At 48.0% G+C, this 21,235-nt stretch overlaps 1 protein-coding gene across 10 annotated transcripts; it reads right to left on the bottom strand.

Annotated features, from left to right (window-relative positions):
* Positions 1-17: 17 nt before the first annotated feature.
* SLC2A8 (solute carrier family 2 member 8) lies at positions 18-21,185 on the bottom strand. Of its 10 annotated transcripts, none has more exons than XM_053281978.1 (15): positions 21,047-21,185; positions 18,501-18,670; positions 17,916-18,078; positions 16,284-16,490; positions 14,564-14,663; positions 13,443-13,654; positions 12,758-12,901; positions 11,641-11,749; positions 10,230-10,406; positions 9,383-9,528; positions 6,664-8,314; positions 4,295-4,475; positions 3,661-3,779; positions 2,726-2,933; positions 18-397 (listed from the first exon to the last, which is right to left on the bottom strand). In XM_053281978.1, the coding sequence occupies exons 2-11, from the start codon at positions 18,593-18,595 to the stop codon at positions 8,174-8,176; spliced, it is 1,494 nt and encodes a 497-aa protein (XP_053137953.1). In that variant the 5' UTR covers positions 18,596-18,670; positions 21,047-21,185; the 3' UTR covers positions 18-397; positions 2,726-2,933; positions 3,661-3,779; positions 4,295-4,475; positions 6,664-8,173. The 10 variants fall into 10 exon arrangements, with proteins under 10 accessions (XP_053137953.1, XP_053137957.1, XP_053137954.1 ...); XM_053281982.1 differs by having other exon boundaries at positions 4,295-4,416; XM_053281979.1 differs by having other exon boundaries at positions 3,661-4,475; positions 6,664-6,786; positions 7,349-8,314.
* Positions 21,186-21,235: the final 50 nt, after the last annotated feature.

The following is a 21,235-nucleotide window of genomic DNA, read 5'->3' as shown; positions in this document are numbered from 1 at the left end:
CAAAACATCACAACAGGTTGCACAACAGCATCTTTATTTCAGTCAGTCTAAGACCAGGAAAAGGAAAATAGACACATACACATACACACTTCACAAAACTACAATAGGTACAGCAGCCCAAGTAATTTGACAATTTTCCTGAATACATTCCTTTGAAAAAAACCTATAACTGCTTGACATGATCTGGAGCCTCAAATACAGAAATTGGCTCCACTGACTTAAATTGACTTTTTACTATCTTTACATGCTAAAAGATCCAAAATATAAAATTCATCAGATCAGCCAGGGAGATTCTTTAATGGGGCAGAATTAATATATTGCATAGATGATGAAAAATGGCACGACCGAGAACACCACAGAGAACTGTCCCAATCTCTCCTGCTCCACAAGGGCACATCTGAAAATATAAATCAAGTTTTTAAACATGTGTGTCATTTAAACCCTGGATTTCCCACTTATTCCTGATTCACTGCTAAGACTACCTTGGCATTAGAAGTGGGCCAATACATTCAAGCTTTCTGAAAAAAGAAGAGTCTACGGCAGGCCTGCTTAACTTAGCCCCCCCCCAGCTGCTTTTGGACTACAACTCCCATAATCCTCACCCACAGTGGCCAACAGCCAGGGGTTATGGGAACTGTAGGCCAACACCTGCAGTAGGGCCAAAGTTGAGCAGACCTGGTCTATGGGAAGAATAGGCCTGATGAAAAAACAGCAAAGTACTCGGACTTAATTCCAGCCATTGGTCAGGCAGTGCCCACCTCCGTTTATTTCAGTATCAACTCCTAATGAGATGGAACGAGTATTGACCACAGCTTTGTCCTCTTTCTGCCCCAACTTGCTTCTAGGGATCGCTGCCTGCCAGGCCCACACATTTTGGCCACCGGTGCCACTTTGGGGCAACGAAGACTCAAGAGTGATCTTTGGCAACGACTAAGCCCCTAGAGATGGACAATCGGAGACAGCCTTGCTGCACTTATAAGTGTGCGTGTGTGTGTTTGTGAGACCTTGCCCCCGCCACCAAACCATTAGGGTAGAATTGCCGTCATTTTTGCACAGAGCAAATAGGTTGGGGTAAGAACGAAAACATTGCCCTTATCTCACCATGCAGTAATCTTGGCAGGATGTCTTCGTGTCCATTCGTTGGACGTCTATTGTAGTTTTTTGTGTTTTTACAACACAATTGCAAGTTGAAAACTGACAGTCCTGCAGTGCTCTCACCCCTTTTCCATCTCTAGGGGATGCCGCCCTTGTCTGAAATCACAAGTGTTCTCTCACCCCCCAAAGATGCTACCAGCCACCTCAGCTGGCTGACCGACATGACTACACCTGACTGTTTTGACAACAGTGGTCGGAGCCTGCCCTGAAAGTGTGGCTATGAAACAGGCACCTGCAATAAAACACCCACTCTAATGGGATCTTGGGTCCCTGGCTGGTGTTGGACTACAGTTCCCATCATCCCCTGCCAAAGTGGCAGGGGGTGATGGGAGTTGTAGTCCAACACCAGCCGGGGTGCCAAATTGAGAACTCCTGGTTTAGAGGATGTGAAGTCCCCATTCTCTGTCAATGAGAGGCGATCTGGTCTTGTGGTCGCAAGCATGACTTGTCCCCTTAGCTAACAGGGTCTGCCCTGGTTGCATAGGAATGGGAGACTAGAAGTGTAAGCATTGCAAGAGATTCCCCTCAAGGGATGGAGCCGCTCCGGGAAGAACATCTAGGTCCGAAGTTCCCTCCCTGGCAGCATCTCCAAGACAGGGCTGAGGGAGATTCCTGCCGACAACCTTGGAGGAGCTGCTGCCAGTCTGTGAAGACAATACTGAGCTAGATGGACCAAGCGTCGTGTTGATCATCTTATCTATCTATCCATACCACCCTTCCAAAAAACACTCGGGGCAGTTTACATTAAAACAAAACAAAAATCAAAAAAACTAAAAACAACATAAATGCTATTAAAAGAACAGTTTTTAAAACCCTGGGAAAGTAGGCCAAATCTTTACAATTTGAAAACCCTGGAAGGCCAGGCCAAACAGATAGCTCTTAAGGACGCTCCTGAAGGCCAATGATGAACTCAGATTATGGATTTCTGCCTTGATTGCATTCCACAGCCCAGGAGCAGGTACCGAGAAGGCCGGCCTCAGAGTTGCCACCAGACATGCTGGTGGCAACTAAAGATGGACCTCCTGAGACGACCTTAACGTGCGGTGGGGATCGTGCAAAAAGGAGGTGCTCTCTAATATGTCAGCCTCCTAGGTTCTTATGTAATTTCTGTGTCATAGGGACAATGGGAAGCGGCCATATACCAAGCCAGATCTCTGGTCCATCTAGCTCAGGATTGTCTACCCAGACTGGCAGCGGCTTCTCCAAGGCTGCAGGCAGGAGTCTCTCTCAGCCCTATCTGGAGATGCTGCCAGGGAGGGAACTTGGCGCTTTCCGCATGCAAGCAGACAGGTGCTCTTCCCAGAGTAGGCCCATCCCCTAAGATCTTACAGTGCTCACACATATAGTCTCCCATTCAAATGCAAACCAGGGCAGACCCTGCTTCGCAATGGGGGCAAGTCATGCTTTCGACCACAAGACCAGCTGGATGACAACTCCTGCAGTACAACATTTAATACTCCCACACAACCACTTCCTTTTACAAGCCAGATCGGGACTTCGGCATCTCTACGCAATTCCTAACAAAACCCAACTAGATTACAAAAAAAAAAAAAGAAATTCCACTACTGACCTGGCAGCAAACTTGCTCCCGTTCCCATCCGTTCGGCTTGCACAGGATCCCCTCCTGGTGGATCGGGCTCTACTGTTGCAGCTTCCAGATGCGCGGCGGTGAAGTGCAGCCGCCAGTGTGTCCTTTGGCCTCCCAAGTCCAAGAAGAAGTCACTTGGCTTTTTCCTGGGCTTCTCTTGCCTTCCCAATTAAGGCCAGATCTGGACTCTCTGCAGGTGAAAAAAACTGCATCATGAAGCTAACGAGTCTCTGCTTGAACTGGTAAGCCCTCCAGGCTTTGTGAGCAGAAAGCAGGGCGGAGGATCGGCTTCTAGCAGCCTTGACCTCGCTGAAGGCAGAGAGCACACAAACCCCAAGACAACGGAGTGGGGGGGGGCGGGGGGCGGAATCACTGATGAGCCACAAGAAGCTGTATCCCAATGTCCAAATTTGCAATCGTGTGTTAAACGCTTTCTAAAGTGTTAAAAACACAAAAGCTCAGCTACAAAATTTTACCCACGTTGTTGGAACAATGGACATGGAAATGGACAGGTATGTCTTCCTTCCAGAGAGTACACCACGGAGAGATTTGTTCATTGTTACCTTAAACACAAAAGCTGACCTAAAACACCAAAAGCTTTACGTGCAACAGTGCAATCTCCAATTTCCCATCTCTAGCGGGGTTTGACGTTGCCAAAACTGGGCGCATTTGTCTCCCAAGATGGTACCAACGGCCAAAATGTGCAGGCCTGCCACACAACCCACCATTCTTGCAGGAGATTTAGCCACTCTAGCTTAGAGGACTATAAAAAGGGGATTGGAGGAGGATTCCAGGCAGGAAAATGCTCTAAGCGTGGCTATTTTGGCCATGAGGGTTATGCAAACCCTCCACATTCAGGGGCAGTCTACCACCGATTTCTAGCAGCTGGGGGACAAACAGCCAAGGAGATCCATTACCTGCATGCCTCGGTGAGAAGCTTCCTGGAAGTCTGCCTAGCCCACATGTGGAAGTGAAGTTGCGGAAGGTAATTTAACCTGTGGTCTGACCCAAAAGGGCTCTTCTTAGGTTGCAAGTTCTGTGAAAGAAAAGAGACAGTTCCCATCCCAGCTGCCCACACTCGAGCCTTGGTGAGTTTCCCCAACTCTGTGTGCTTCCAAACAAGAACAGATATGTATATACTGCTTTCAAGAAAAGCTTCCAAAGTGGTTTATATAGAGAAATAATACATACATAAATAAGATGGCTCCCTGTCCCCAAAGGGCTCACATTCTAAAAAGAAACACAAGATAAACACCAGCAACAGCCACTGGAGGGATGCTGTGCTGGGGATGGATGGGGCCAGTTGCTCTCCCCCTGCTCAAGAAAGAGAATCACCACGTTAAATAGGTGCCTCTTTGTCCAGTTAGCAGGTCACCTGTCTACATCATTTTTCCTCCCCTGCGTGTTGCTGAGCAGCTCTTTAGAATCCAGTCCAAACACCAAAACAACACACCTCCAGATTTCCCCCACATTATTCAGACACCCTGTGCTTTACACACAGGAAAACAGCACGGGCTAGGGAAACTGTAAGTTTGGAAACAGAACCATTACCTTGCTCAAAGCATCGGAAGACATGCCATAGACCGGTTTATTTCATCTAGCATCATCCCTGGAGACAATACGTACAAACTGGTCACACAGAACAGGAACACCCTTCATCACAAGGAAGACCCCTAGGAAGGGAAGAGGTCCAGGACAGAGGCTGGATCTTGGGAATGGGCTCGACCCACATCTATTGCATAGAACAAGGTGAAAGAATTTTGGATTTCATTCCAGTCTAGATTGTAGTGTGTGTGTGTGTGGGGGTGTGTGTCTCCCCACTTTTCTGTTTCAGGAAAGCACAGCATAACCCCTCATTTTGTCAGTCTCATACTCCCACCTTTGTGAGGCTTTTGGGGACAGGGATCTATCATATGTATTTATTTATTATTTCTCTATGTAAACCACCCTGAGCCATTTTTGGAAGGGCGGTATAGAAATCAAATCAAAGAAATAAAAAATAAATAATGTCTTTGTTATAAGATGGAAATATTTGAATAAAACTTTTTTTAAAAAAAGAATGGGGGGGGAGAATGACTGTATTTTCTGAAATCTCTTCTCCCCCCCCCATCACTTTCTAAAAAATCTGAACCTACAGGGTCAGAGAGAAAGGTTTCGTGTCGCTCTCTTACTGGTGTGTTCACTACATAAGGTTTTTTGTTTTAAGAAACGAGTTCAAAACATCACACCCCCAATTTGCAGTCTGAATTATACCGCCAACAGCTCGGTTATCCATCATGCACAGTTCAATGCTCTGTAAACCAGCACCAATGCACAGGCTACCTATTACAGATAAGTTGCCACGGATGCTTTCCTCCCATCAGGGGCTTTGGGGACTCCATACAAACAGGTCTAAGCCAGGGGGGCTTGGGGGTGCCACAGTTTTGGATTCAAGAGCTTCAGGTCAATACAAAGAACACTGCTCCCAATATACCAAAGACAGTCAAAAAGGCAACACAGTAATTCAGAGAGAAGACCAGCAGCTGTTAAGACCACGGCGTGTTGTCTAGACTCATAAGCAAAACCCGTTCGTGCCGATGGGGTTTACTCACAGGTAAGTGTGCATAGGAGCATACAGTATTGCTAAACACCTTTGTGCGACATCAGGCATCGTTTGAGAAGATAGGCTGAACCCATCTCCTCCTGGCAGGACCACCCAGCACCAACTTGCTATTCCCTTCCAGATCCCAGAATGATCATCCCTTCCTGAACACACCACAGACACATTCCTAAAGCCAGCTCCCGCCACCAAGAACAGCAAGGGCAAATTCTCATGAGGACCAGGAGAAGAGAGGCACCCCTGAGAAAACCAGAGGGAGGACCCCGCCCCCCTTTTGCTCCTGATCATTAGCATCTCTCCACCACTTGCCTCTTGGAGGAAAACAAAAGCCCAAAGTGGTTCCCAGCACCCAAGGCAGGAGAAGATGGTTCTCTGCCCCAAGGGGCTCCCAATCCAAAAAGAAATGTAAAGGAGGCCCCGGGAACAGGCCCTGGGAGGGATGCTGTGCTGGGCTTGAAGAGGGACGCTTGCTAAATCCGCCCAGCCCCACAACTGAAGATACTTTCCAAGGCCTAGTTCTAGCATAGGAACACAGGCAGCTGCCATATACCGAGTCAGACCCTTGGTCCATTTAGCTCAGTACTGTCTACCCAGACTGGCAGCAGCTTCTCCAAGGTTGCGGGCAGAAGTCTCTCTCCGCCCTATTTTGGAGATGCTGCCAGGGAGGGAACTTGGAACCTTCTGCATGCAGCAACCCCATCCCCTAAGGGGAATATCTTGGTACTCACACGTGTAGTCTCCCATTCAAATGCAAAGCAGGGTGGACCGTGCTTAGCAAAGGGGACAATGCATGCTTGCTACCACCAGACCAGCTCTCCTCCCTTTCGAGGAGTCGAAACACTCCTTTATTTTGAGACGCTTCCTAAGCTCAGTGCTGGAAGTGTTGGTGCCTCCCAGAAGTTACTGGCCGGGGCATTCGAAGAGACCAGAGCAGCAGAGCTACTCTTGAGTCAGCCCACTCTGAAAAAGACTCTTCATGCACACTTCTTCGTCCAAGGTTTTAATTAGACTTGTAGAGCTGTGAGTGTATGTTTAACGTTTCGTTGGCCGTTTCGATTGATGTTGCAAAACTAAAGAGCAAGGAAGGGAGTTCAAGGCAACCAACCACACCCACATTTCTGTAAGAGACTGTGTCAAGTTGCCAACGCCCTGCATAGACAAAGATCTTATTTCAGACTATGTTGTCAAAATGCATCTTGGTCCCTGAGCCAGACCCACAAATTTTGGCCACGGGGGGGGGGGGGGAGAACGCTCATCATGATTTTTGGATCCATCTACCCCTCTAGAGACAGAAAGTGGGTGATAGCTTTGTTGTACTTACAGCCTTCTCTGCGTTATCACCCTTCTGGATTCCTATCCTCAAACGACGAGGGTAAAACTGCAATCACTTTTGCACAGAGGAAAGGACTTGGAGTTCGGAGGACAGTCCCATCTATTCCCATTCCTGTGACAACAGCGATAAAATTGCACGGTCTTTTTTTCTTTTTAAAAACTTTGAACATCTTTGAGAACAGCCTTGCAGATTTGGCCTCTATAGTCCCAAGTGGTCGGGACCAGAAATGAATCAACACGCCAAAGGCTGAAAAGATTGCTGTGAAAATATTGTTTTCCATTTCTAGGGGTGTAGACATTTGTCAAAAAATCTATGAGCTCGTGAGTTGGCATTCCCCAGATGCTACCAACAGCCCCACTGCTCACGCCCTGAGTGGCCACTTGGTCATAAGGACTACGTGGAACCTCAATTTCCAGTGGCAGTCTACCATGCAACACTTAATCACATCACATTTTGATTTTATGGATTCTACAATTTTAAAACATCTTCTACATTCTAGCAGTAGTGTTGTAGTTTTTAACAGGACCCCAAATTCTATGCAGTCCTATCTGCCTTGTTAGTCTTTCATTCATTCATTCATTCATTCATTCATTCATTCGATTTTTATACCGCCCTTCTCTGTTACACAGAGAAGACACAAGTGATTGACAGATGTCATTTTAACCAGACCAACCTCTTTTGCTATATGCCAGATGGAGAATTGCACTTCTAAGCAAGAAGGTGGAAGAAAGGAAAGGCAGAAGTAACATGAAAGTAGGCACAGTTCAACGATCACACAGCAAGCCTATAACCAGAAATTTTGTGTTGTGTGAGAATCACTAATGGAACAGACAGAACCCAAATACACAGGCAGCCTACGAAGTTTAAAGTTGAGCACATTAAATGATTAATAACAGATGAATGCCTCTTTTTCATTTAACCCCATGTACCCTGGCCGATTCCTTAGTGAGCCATTAAAATCCGGCCTCTACAAAGTGTCTCACATCTCTGTACATAAAAGGCAGTCGCTTTAAACAAAATAAAACCTTTAAAATTCCCAGGAAATGACCTGGGATCTCCAGAACCCCGCTTGTCATCTCTGTTTCTCTAGCTTTTAGGTTTTAAACGGAGCAGACCACCAGCATGCCAGAAACTGAACTCCGTGACACATCCGAAGAACAGCGAACCAATAATTTAAGAAGTTCTCAGAACTGGGAAATGCAGAGTTTTGCACCTTAGGAGAAACCCAGCACCCCTCCCGTTCGTAATACTGCAAAACGGCAGTAAATTTCTCCCACCGTATGAGTCCATCTTTGTCTCCCAAGGTCAGAAGCGGTGATCCGGACCCAGCAAAATTGCTTGAAGCATTGTACGTTCACAGTAATCTTCCAAAAAAAAAAAAAAAAAAAAAAACCCCTCCAAAAACTCGGAAGATTTTGGCCCAACCAGCCAACACCACCACCGAAAGAAGATGGCAAAAAGGAAGAACAAAGTTTTCCGCCCTGGTCTCTGCACATGGTTAAAGAGACCTCTGGAAGTGAGCCTCTATCTCTTCTAGGGTCTTCCCTCTCGTTTCAGGAATGCAGAACACAGTAAAGAGGATGCTCAGAAGGCACAGGGCTGAAAAGAGCCAGTAGGTACCGTAAGGGGTCAGGAGCACCTGAAAACAGAGTCAGATGTCAGAAGGATGAAGATGTCAAGGTGGACTGCACCACTTCTGGCTGCCCGAAGGGTTGGGCAGGGAGTGCTTTCCCACAGATTAAAAAATAAATATAAATAATAAATATAAATTTTATGTATGTGTGTGTGTGTATATATATATATATAAAACCCTGCACAACCATAAATATCCCTGCACAACCATAATAGACCCTTAAGACCTGTTTTCTCAGGCTTTTAATTAATTTTTAAATGGCCCGTTTTATAGCTTAAGAGTGGTAATTGTTGTATTCTGTTTTATATTTGTTGGAATAACTGATGTACGCCTCCTACGAAAGAGCCCCTGGTGGCACAGTGGTAAAACTGCCGCCCTGTAACCAGAAGGTTACAAGTTCGATCCTGACCAGGGGCTCAAGGTTGACTCCGCCTTCCATCCTTCCGAGGTCGGTAAAATGAGTACCCAGAATGTTGGGGGCAATATGCTAAAATCATTGTAAACCGCTTAGAGAGCTCCAGCTATAGAGCGGTATATAAATGTAAGTGCTATTGCTATTGCTATTGCTACGGATGAACATGTCAGGTGGTATATAAATAGGATAAATAAATAATATTGCAGTGCCTAACCCACTCTCTTGGGACATGTAAATCGACGGTCTAGGCTCCTTGAATCTCCTATGGGGCCTCAGCCCAGTGGCAGAGCATCTGCTTGGCACGCAGAAGGCCTCAGGTTCCATCCCTGGCAGCATCTCCAGGTAGGGCTGGGAGGGACTCCCGCCTGAAACCTTAGAGAGCTGCTGCCAGTCATTGCGGACAATACTGAACTAGAGGGACCAAGGGTCTGACTCAGTATATGGAAGCTTCCTATGTCCCTCTGCTGAACGCAGGTACAGCAGTGATCGTCTTATCTGTGCTGTGTATTTGAGGACCTGTGCCCACCTTTAGAATGAACACAGGTACAGTCGCCCACACAAAAATGCATACAAGTGTACAGACATCTGTACATGCATACAGTGTAATGTCTGAAGAGGGCCACAGAACTTCTAAAGCATGGGATGGGGTGCTTGCCTACCGTCAAGTCGTAATATTCTTTCGTGACCAGAAACGCCATAAACCAGTTTGTTAAGACACAGGAGCCACTGGCTATTCCCCGGGCCCGGAGGGGAAAGATTTCAGACATCACCAGCCACGGGATGGGGCCCCAGCCCAGAGCGAAACCTGCAGGGTGGAGAGGAATGACCATGTGGAGTCATCGGGGAATGCTCTGGAGGAGGCTGTCCTGAGCAGAAAGAGGGCTCGCTGCAAAACAATGACTAATAAAGGGCACGGTTGATGCAGATTAGCTTATGCGTGGGGTGGACAAAGCGGAGAGAGAAATGCTCCTCTCTGTCTTGCAGTGCTGGAACCAGTGGGAATCTGCTGAAACTAGCAGATAAGAGATGCTAAAATCTCCTAGGGGGAGATTTTTGATTGTTTAGTTGATTATGTGCCATCGGAGAGTGCAATCAATCTGTGGAACTCATTGCCCCAAGAAGCGATGGTCACTAGCTTAGAAGGCTTCAAGTGGAGGTTAGACCATGCTACTCGTCTTGGTGGCTGTGTGCTACCTCCCAGGTTCAGAGGCAGGATGCCTCTGAATTCCAGTTGCAGGGGAGAAGTCGCAGAGGCGGGGTATAGCCATCTCCTTGCTTGTGGGCTCTCCAGAGTGGAAAGCAGGATGCTGGATTAAGGCATGCCTTGGGCCTGATCCAGCAGGACTCTTCCTATATCTTACCCAAATCTATAATATTTAAAGCGGGTCTACCTGGCCTTCTGTCTGAAGTTTCATGGTGTGGTGGCCATGGTTCTTTAAAGAGGACAAAAGACCTATGACTCTATGGGTGGTGGAGGGTCTCGACCACAGTAAGGTGCTCACTAACCCATGATGAAGACACTCAGGCTTAGCACGGCCAGCCAAGCAAGTCTGTGTTCTTCTGCCAGCAGAGCCACGCCCGGAAGGGAATTCAGCGAGGAGACGTGAGAGGAATTTCCAGGCGCCGGAAGCGCGACTTTGAAATATATCCCAAATACCGCGGCGCTGACAGCCATGATGAATCCTTGGAACGAGGAGGGAGAGAATGAATGTCCAAAGAACCCGTTGAGATACCTGGGGATGCCTACAACTCTCTGCACCAATTCAGCGATAAATACGTACACGGTCCACCCCCACCATCTATGGTGGCACAAGTATTTTGGAGGCGGGGGAGAGGGCACAAAAGGGGCAGTGTGCATTTCCGAGCCAAGGAGCAATTCCTGTATGTCCCATATTAGATCTCTGGAAGCCAAATCATGGTATATTTCACACAAAGATTCCCGAGCTGGAGAGTATTTCCTCCGAAAGCCTAACGATTCGGATGGACTCAGGGAGTTCTCTTCTGCAAACCGGTTTTTGTTATTAACAGACAGAACCACATCTGCAGGGAACTGCTCATTATGTACATCGATCTACACCAACGTAGAAAATGAGCAGTTCCTCGCAGAAACGGTTCTGTATATCTGTGTATATCATCTATATATATAATGATACCGACGGTGATAAAGTAAAGTACTTTTCTTCATTACTGATGATAATAAAGAGAAGGGCTTTTCTTTATTAGCTGGAAAGTGCTCCCTCCACACAAATAACTCCACAGGTCCAGCAACGGGGTTGGAGGAGGACTATATGTGGGTAGGGGGGTTGCCCCACTCGTTCGTTCCTCTGGCACCACCTGTGTTCACCACAGCCACATCCAAAGCCAAGACAGTATTCTCAATTAACAAACGGAGTTATATTACCCAAGTCTTTAGGAAGGTGGGCAAGATCTTTTAACATTCATCTTGCCTCTCAGGAAATCTGGATGGAGCATATGCAACTCTTCTTGCTGAGCCCTGCAGGTGAGGGGAGAGCTGGTCTTGTGGTAGCAAGCATGACTTGACCCCTTAGCTAAGCAGGGTCCACCCTGGTTGCATATGAATGGGAGACTAGAAGTGTGAGTACTGGAAGATATTCCCCTCAGGGGATGGATCCGCTCTGTGAAGAGCATCTAGGTTCCAAGTCGTCCCGCCCCCGCCCCCCCCCCAGAAGCATGTCCAAAACAGAGCTGAGAGAGACTCCTGCCTGCAACCTGGGAGAAGCCGCTGCCAGTCTGTGAAGACAATCCTGAGCTAGATGGACCAAGGGTCTGACTCGGTATGTGGCAGCTTCCTACGTCCTATCCAGATTAAGTTAGCAGATTAATTAAACTAGCCCATAGAGTCACCCAGAATCTGACACTTTACACCGAAAGGTATGAAGAGATTCATCTGCGGTACCTGATACAGTCAGGAGGATTTTTCTCCCTGTTCTGTCGATAATTAGGGCTGCCACCGCTGTGAAGACCACCTGAATGGATCCCACGATAACGGACGCAATGGCACTGTTCTGAATGCATGTGAAAAACAAGGGATGTAAAAAGCAATATAAAAGCCACATTGTTTGTTTTGTGTATTTCATCAGCTTTTTATCCCATTTCTTTGAAGACGGATGATTTTTCTTCTTCATATTTATATTCCAAAGGAGATCCCAAAGGGTCTACAGAGTATAAGGTATAAGGGAATGGCTACCTGTCCCCAAAGGGCTTACAATCTGAAAGAGAATCTAAAACTTCCTCCAATAGTAACATAACCACTGAATACTAGTTGCTGGAAAGCCACGACTCCAGGTTGGCTACCGAGGGAAACGACAACCAATATTTATATCCCACTTTTCTACCAAGGTTCCCAAAGTGGTTTGCATGTGCATATGTATTCGAAACAAAAAATATACACTAGCAACGGCCACTGGAGGGATGCTGTGGTGGGGATGGACAGGGCCAGTTGCTCTCCCCCTGCTAAATAAAGAGCATCGCCACTTTTTAAAGGTGCCTCTTGGCTCAGTTAGCAGGGGATGTTGGATGAGATGGTAGTGGTGTGTAAGTTGGTTCGAGCTTGATCTAGCTCGGCAGCTCACACTCGAACCAAATGGGCCCCATGCTGGTCTGAGTCGAGCCAAACCTGGCTCGAAACCCTGCTACGTGACCCGGCTTGATGGGTACACTTGTAAAGGGGAATCCAGCAAGGATTCGATAGTAAATGCAGCAGGAGTGGGGCAGGGAGATTGTTTTGACCTTTAAAAACAAGCTGCCGCCACCACTGGCATAAACAGTGGCAGCTCCTTCCACCACAAGCTGCGAGCCATTTCAGGCCTCTGTGCACATGCAGTTGCCATTAGAATGGCCTCCGCGCATGCACAGAAGCCATCTGCATCACCACACCCGGATTCGAGCCGAACCGGGGAAACTGGTTCCATGCACGTCTCTACTAGACGAGTCACTGGCGCCATCTAGCAGGGCCCCGTCTTATGTGCTTAAGGTGGCATCAGGTGCTAGCAAACACACTGTGGTCCACCCACCTTGAAGCTGGCCTCCTCGAAGATATTCTGGGCGTAGAACATGATCGCATTGATGCCCGACGCTTGCTGAAAGAACATCAGGGTGACCCCGACGAGGACGGGCTTATAGATGGCAGGATTCTTCAACTCGGCAATGCTCATCTCCTGCGGTTTCAGAGATGTGGAAAGAAAGGCGGGCGAGATTCAGAGCCCTTGAGAAGGCAAGGGAAACGGAGAGGTGTGCTGGATTGTGGGTCGCATGGGTTGATCCTAGCAAAACTCTTCTGCCCTTCCAGACAGAGAGTGGGCTGGGAAAAGCAAGTTACGTTAAGACAGGTGTTCTCGATCTTGGGTCTACAACCTTTTGGACTACAACTCCCATCATGCCCAGCCACAGTGGCTAAAGTCCAACATCTGGAGTTGTAGCCCAACATCTGGGGACCCAAGTCTGAGAATCCCCGAGTTAAAGCCTTCCGTCAACCCAAACTGGTCACTTGCAGATGAGGGTGCCTTCTCTCTGTGAATTACTGCTCTGGGGCATACTTTCTTCCAGTCAACTTCCACTGGGTTTGTGTCTTGGGGGGAAATTCTACTGTCACTCAGGAATGATGATCGGCCAATCCAAAGCCGGCAGGGGAGGGTTTTCCATGCCCCGTACAAATCCCGCACCGCCTTCTCCCACCCACGAAGACACCCGCCGATTCACCTGCGCGCTGGAGTTCGCCTCGATCTCCCTGCGCTCCCACTCGTGGTCCACCAGGGGGCCTCGCAGGAACCGCAGAGCAGCAATGGCTTCTGGGTGCTGGTTGCGGCTGAGCAAGAACCGCGGCGTCTCTGGCATGAAAGCAATCAGCAGGAGCATGCAGCAGGGTGGGACAGCACACAGCACGGCCAGCCAGCGCCATTCTGCCAACGTGCCTGCAGGAGGAGCGTGAACAAACCGCAGTTCTTCAGGGGCTGAGTTTCGGGCGGTTGCTATCCAGAGAGTCTACCGCAGCACGTAGGAGGGGCAACTGATGTCGAACCCAGCCAGGACAAGGTCCGATTTAAGTAGGAACATAGAAAACTGCCTCCAACTGAGTCAGACCCTTAGTCCATCCAGCTCAGGATTGTCTACACTGACTGGCAGCAGCTCTCCAAGGTTTCAGGCAGGAGTCTTTCCCAGCCCTACCGGGAGATGCTGCCAGGGAGTGAACCTGCAACCTTCTGCATGCAAAGCAGATGAACTACCTCTGGACTACAGCCCCATCTCCTAAGGGGAATATCTTTTGGCACTCGCATGTAGTCACCCATCCAAATGCAAACCAAGGTGAGCCCTGCTTAGGAAAGGGGGCAACTCATGCTTGCCATCACAAGACCAGCTCTGTTCCCACGAAGAGAGATACTATCTGATCACTTCTGGGTCTCTATTAAGAAGTACCCCAAAGGTCTGCCCCGTTCCCCCACACTGGCTTCCAGGAAGTCACAGGAATATAGGAAGCGGCCCTCTACCGAGTCAGACCATTGGATCCCTCTAGCTCAGGAATATCTACTCTGACTGGCAGCAGCTCTTCAGCCAGGAATTCTTTTCAGCCCTACCTGGAGATGCTATCGGGGACTGAACCGGGGACCTTCTGAATAATACGCAGGGGCTCCACCACTGAACTACGACCCCATCCAAAAAGAAGGGGCTTTCAACCTCGGGTCCCCAGAGGTGGCTGGGCTACAACTCCCACCGCCCTCAGCCACGATGGCCCAAGGTGTGATGGGAGTTGTGATCCCACAGTACCTGGAGAACGGAGGTTGGAGGAGATCACTGGCCCAGACACAAATAGAACATGTGCTTACCTGCTAGGTACGCTCCCAAAATGCCGATCACCACCATCAGCTGCACGCAGGAACCGAGCATCCCTCGGACCTTGGAGTGCGCAATTTCGGAAATATAGACCTAGGGCAGGCAAGGAAGTGCAAGGAAAAGAGAGCGTTACTCCCAGCCACACACTTTTCGTGAGGAAAGAGGAAATAAGGATGTTTTCACTCCTTTCCTCAGATCTTGTGCAGAACTCTGATGATGGGGGAACAGAATGGTGGGGGAACCCTTAACGAAATCCAAGCCCCACCTCCTGATCTCCCCCCCCGCATGTAGTAATATAACCCCCACCACTATGCCTTCTAAAAACAAACACTTGCTAAAGAGTTTGCCCCGTCCCGCAGAAATGCACACACTGACCCTGTGACTCCTGTATCCACTCAATCACAATCCGAGCTGTGTTGAGTCTACACAAGCAGAGAACTGAACTTAACCCAGCAGAGGATGTACAAGGCAACCACAAGGGAAGGGGTGAGACTCATCCTTATTTTCTCTGCCATATGGTTGGCCTCCGCTTTGTGGTTATAAGGGCTTCCCCATACATTACTGAAAGATTTAGATACTGTATTTACACAAATGCAAGATGACTCTGAATTTAAGACAACCCCTTTCAAAAAAAGAGAGAGGTTAAATTCAGGATATACCCTTATTTCCCCCCAAAAGAAAAAGGATGCCAGTGACACTGACACTCTTATTTCTGACATGAAAAAACTTGGGGGAAGTGTAGTCTTGGATTCAGGTAAATATAGTACCCCTTTTCAGCAAAAAAAGAAAAAGAAAAAAGAAAGAGGTTTTAAAGCAGATTGCATAGCAAAGAGAGAGAGAAATGATGAAGGCGGTGATTTTTATTCCATGACCAAAAGAGGGCTCACAACTTCGAAATACATACACAAGATACCAGCAACAGCCACTGGAGGGATGCTGTGCTGGGGCTGGATAGGGCCAGTTGCTCTCCTCCTGCTAAACAGAAGAGACACGCCACTTTCAAAGGTGCCTTTTTGCCCAGTCAGCAGAGGCGATGCCCAAACTGCATGCCACTGGGAGGCCTGAACATGGGTCCTGAAAGTGTGCCACCAGAGGGCCTGAAGATTGCCCCTGCTAACTGAGCAAAGAGGCACCTTTAAAAGTGCCTCTTCCATTTAGCAGGGGGAGAGCATGTGCAGAGGGCACCTGAGTGCCGCCACCGAGAGCACGGGGAAAACCCTGTCCAAGCCTGATAGCAAGCGCCTTCTCTTTCAGTTTTAAAGGCGCCGCCCCCCCCAACTGCCTTTTATTACATTTGGAAGCAAAAGGGTACCCCAGTGGAAAGCAAAGGAGTATCCTCACCCAATTCCCCTTTACTGACACCTGAACCGGCGAACCAGGCTGCGGACAAACTGGGTTCGATCATGGCCCCTTTCGCCAGGACCGGTCCGATCCACAATCGAACCGGCCCGGTTTGCTGCAGGCTGGTTCGATCACAGACCAGTTCGGCACATCCCTGCTTATCTGTCTGCGTCATCTGCTTTGAGAACTTCTGTTGCAAAGGGTTATATAAATATTTGTAATAATGGCAGTAGCAGCCACTCCCTGCCCCCAAAGGACTCTCAATCTAGAAACAACAGAAAACGCAAGGGAGACGCCAGCAGTGAGTTAGAGGCAGACCGCTCTTTCCCAACAGAGCTACAGAGAGAAAGAACGGCACGGCGTTTCTCTTACCGGGACCACCAAGGAGGTGATGCCACTGGCCAGGCCGTTCACTAGCCGGCCCACGTAAAGCATCCAGACATTCTGGGCAGCAGTGATGATCAGGAAGCCAAAGACGAAGGGGACGGCGCAAAGCATCAGGCTCAGCTTTCGGCCAGCCTTATCCACGACGTAACCTCCCAGAATCCCACCAGCAGCAGCACCCAGAGTTACAACTGACTGCAAAGAAAGAAATCCACACCCAGGGAGTGAGTGAACAAGACAGGCAATGGAGCAAAAATGAAGCTTCAAACTCCCAAGCGTGGGAAATTTGAGAGCCAAAAACCCGTTCTCAAATTGTAAGCCCCTTTCGGCAGAGACACGATTCTTTTGCTCGTGCGGTTCTAGTTTTCTGTGGTCACTGACATGTTTTCTGTTTTCATCATGTTTCCATTTATTCTGCAATAGCTTGTTCTGCACTGTGTTTAAGGTGTAGAGATTCCCCCCCCCCCACTATAGGTTAGAACAGGGGTTCTCGATCTTGGACCCTCAGATTATGTTGGACTATGAATCCCATCACCCCCTGCCACAATGGCAGGGGATGATGAGAGTTATAGTCTGACCACCACCACCACTAACTACTATGATGAATATTTCTTTATAACAGCTGAGGACCCACAGTCGAGGGCTAAAAATACCCAAGAAACCCAACACTCAACACAAATACACAAAAAAATACAACACAAAAATACACAAGACGCTCAACACTCAAAACACGCCCCCACTGTGTGAAACATGTGAAACTGTTCACATGGAAAACTGCCTTCTACCGAGTCGGTCTCGCTCAGGATTGCCTTCCCTGACTGGCAGTGCTTAAAACACATTTTGGGGGCACACTTCATTAGGAACATAGAAAGCTGCTGCCTATTGAGTCAGACGCTGGGTCCATCGAGCTCAATATTGTCTGCTGTGACCGGCAGCAGTTCTCTGACCTTCAGCAGTTCTTTCCAAGGCCTACCTGGAGATGCTTGCCGGAAACTGAACCGGGGAACAAATGCATGCAAATCACGCACTCAACCACTGAGCTATGCCCACTATATGAACCTGCCTTCTAAGTCAGACCATTCGTCCATCTAGCTCAGTATTGCCAACACTGACCGGTAGCAGTTCTCCAGTGTTTCGGGGCTGAGATTTACTGCACCTAATCTCTGGGACTCTACCAGAGATAAGGCCCTCCCCTCTGATGTCCGTGCATGTGACATTCCACATACATCAGAGACATCCTCTCACCCACCCAGAAATCTAGCTTCTAGCAATTGTGTGCAGGGAGCTGAACCCTGAAGGTCAACGGCCTTCGCAAATACCTGAGCATGGCCACTCCAAAGGTCCCTAATGCCTGGAATGGGTGCAGAGACTGCCAGCAGTTGTATCTAACTAGAGTCAACATGGACACACAATTCTATTTATCCAGGGCGGAGTGGAAGGACAGCTTTAGACTGTAGGATTCTGCCCACTCTTCTCGCTCCTAACTTAGATCACACTTTTGCTGGAGAAAAGCACCGCATTCTCAGACCTGGAGCCGGAAAAATTCCAGAGCGCTCAGAACTCCTTCTTTGCCGAGATCCCAACCAACCCGTCTGACTCGCTGCTCCGGCAGAAACTCACCCCAAACCAAGATGCTTGGCTGCCATCCAGTCTCAACGCCGGGTCGACGCTTTTCCTGAGCTCTGGAATCGCGGGGGAGCTATAGCCGAGGACAAAGCCGAAACTCAGCGGTCCCAGGACGGCAGCAAATGTAGCCAGGTAGAGATTCCGGTTCTGGACCTTGCTGGAAACCCCAAAACACATCATCAATTAGGAACATAGGAAGTTGCCATATACTGAGGCTATTCTCACAATGGTTTTTCCCCATCGTGAGAACTAGTGGGCAAACTAAGTGGTCCTCTGGCAGCTAGCCCGCCAAAGTAGCCCTCCCCGATCCCCACCACCCCTGTCAGCTTCCTGTGTTCTGATGAGTTTTCCAGTGGTAACTGATTCATACTCCAGTTAAAAAAAAATACAAGCATCTTTCAGCTTTCTGAAGCTCATGAAATCTAGCACACGCAACCCCGCAAATCAGTCAAAACACACAATGCTGGGAACACACACACACACTCCAAGAATCACAGGCATTTGCAACTGTGAATCCTGCTACACACAAACAAAAGATTCACCCCAGCTCCAGAAGCTCAGAGAAACAGGCATCCCTACCTCAGATAAATATCCAGTTGGGAGGGTCTTTCGGCAGGGAGCTCAGTTTCAGCCACACTGGTGGCCAAAAGGGGTCTGGACTCATCAGAATCCATCTCTCCCGTTGTCACGAGCAGAGGATCTAAAAAACGGCCCAGGCAGTTATCAGCGTGGCAACGTGATTGTTATCCCTTGAGGTCCAAACAGAAAAACAAAGGAGGTGGTCATACGCTGCTGCGGGGAGAAGTGAAAGCAAGTCTTGTGACCATAAACTATCTGGCTTCAGCAATCATGAGCAGCGATTGCGTCTTTGACAAGGGAACCCATAACACGAAGGCTGTTTTTACCACGCAAAAATTAAAACAAATCTTTAAGAATCAAAGAGAACAGTTGGGTAATATCTTTATTAGGACCAACTGCAAGGCCAGGAAAGCTTTTGAGTTTGTTAAAAAAAAAAATTCATCAGGTGGAATGTTCCAAAACAGAGGGAAGACAAAAAGATGTTGTTGGGCAAGATTATGATGCCTTTCTCAGCCACCGTGTGGGTGTATTTGGAATTGAGGCACAGTTCTGGTGCCTCAATGGAAAAGAGGCACTGCAGAGAAAAGGGCAAGCAAAATGAGGGGTTAGAGCACCTTCCCTACAGGAACAGATGAAGGTGTCCCCAGATTTTTAGTTGGAACATAGACAGCTGACATATACTGAGTCAAGACCCTTGATCCATCTAGCTCAGTATTGTGTACACAGACTGGCAGCGGCTTCTCCAAGGTTGCAGGCAGGAGTCTCTCTCAGCCCTAAATCGGAGATGCCAGGGAGGGAACGTGGAACCTAGATGTTCTTCCCAGAGCGGCCCCATCCCATAAGGGGAATATCTTCCAGTGCTCACACTTCTAGTCTCCCATTCAAATGCAACCAGGGCGGACCCTGCTTAGCCAAGGGGACAAATCTTGCTACCACAAGACCAGCTCTCCTCTCCTAGTTGAAAGAACTAAGAAGGGGTTTTTGATAAGAGTTTTTTTTTAAATTACAAATGGTGTGGAGTGAAGGGACAGAGACTCGGATGTCTCCAAGAAAATAGTTCAGCAGCAGGGGCAGGAGAGACAAGAGGGGAAAAACCAGTTCATAAAATGTAAACTGAAGGAATTAATGGATAAGAGACACGCCTGCCACCTCCAGTTAAAAGGAGCTCAGAAAGCAAGGTTTGCAAAATCCTCTCTCTGTCTGAGCCACACCAACTTCCCTGCTGTCGTGTGGTGGCTAGAAACAGGAAGACCTGGGTTCAAATCTACACTCAACCATGGGGGACAATGGGGAGAGGAGAGGATCTTGCTAACTGGGCAAAGAGGCACTTTTTAAAGTGGCAGCGCTCAGATTTAGCAGCAGGGAGCAGCTGTCCATATTCAACCCACCACCGCATCCCTTCCAGTGGCTCTTGCTGGTTCCTTCCCTGGGTTTCCTTTCAGATGGCGAGCAGTGTTCCCTCTAACAGGGATTCCCAAATGTTGTGGACCACAACTCCCAAAACCCCCAAGCAAAGGCTATTGCAGCAGGGGATGCTGGGAGTTGTAGTCAACAACGTCTGGGAATCCCTGTTATCGGGACACTGATGGCAAGTCCCTTAGGCACAGGGAACCATCTTCAAACTCTCTGGTGGCACAAAGTTGTCTCCCCTACCCCATGCTGCTAACTGGGCAAAGAGGCATCTTTTAAGGCAGTGGCTCCATCAGAAGGAAACCATCCCAGTTCACCCCAGTATAGCCCTCCCGGGGCTGCTGCTAGGGTCTCCCTTAGGCTTCTGTTTAGATGATGAGTCCCCCTAGGGAAAGAGAACCAGTCTCATTCCTTTCACAATGTAAATTGCTTTGAAAACTACTTTTGTTGTGGTTGCAAAGCAGTATGTAAATATTTTTACGAAGAAGCAGGGGGAGTGTATGTTGCGATTGAGTGTTTTGCATGTTTTTATTGGGTGCGTTGTTTGTTTATTTATTCATTCATTCAATTTTTACGCTGCCTTTCATAATGCATCTCAAGGCGGTTTACAAAAGCCCAAATACAATGAAATTCCACAAAAGCCAAATTTAAAACCTTAAAGTCCATGAAACAGCAAAAACCGTAACACACACCCCCAAAAAAAGAAAAGAAAAGAAAAGAGGGAACAAAATAAAAGAAACCCAACCATTAAAAAAGACATATTATTGCATACTGTGTTGTGAGTCATCCAGATTTGTTATGGGGCAGCTAACAAATAAAGTTTATGATGCATTATTGTTAGCAGCATGCTGGGCTGCATTGCAACCGACTTCTCGACTATAGAGAGAAGAACAATATATTTTAATTAAATATTGTTTTAATAGCTTTAACATTGTTTTAAAATGTTCTTTTAAAATTTAAATGGTTCTAATATTTTAGCTTTTTCTGTAGCATTTATTTTGTTTTAACTAATGTCTTAACTGTTTCTGTTTATTTGCTTGCTTTGCTGCAAACCGCCCAGAGACGTGAGTTTGGGGCGGTATAAAAATGTGTTAAATAAGAATAAAAAAAATATGGAGAGCAAAACACCAGCCTACCTTACAGAGGCATTGTGAGGCTTCCCGACCAATGGTCTGACTCAGCATAAAGCAGCGTCATAGAAAACCGACTGAAAGAGCAGCTTCCTCGCGAGTAGCACCGCGAGAGGAACACGAATAAACCCTCACTCCTTGCAGGGAGGAAAAAGAGGCTGACGCGGCCGCCGGTGGAAACTCGCCTCCAGCCCA

This window comes from Hemicordylus capensis, chromosome 17 (assembly GCF_027244095.1).
Source record: "Hemicordylus capensis ecotype Gifberg chromosome 17, rHemCap1.1.pri, whole genome shotgun sequence".
NCBI classification, from domain to species: domain Eukaryota; kingdom Metazoa; phylum Chordata; class Lepidosauria; order Squamata; family Cordylidae; genus Hemicordylus; species Hemicordylus capensis.
The sequence above is the reverse complement of the archived record's forward strand: the minus strand, read 5'-3'. Positions and strand labels throughout refer to the sequence as shown.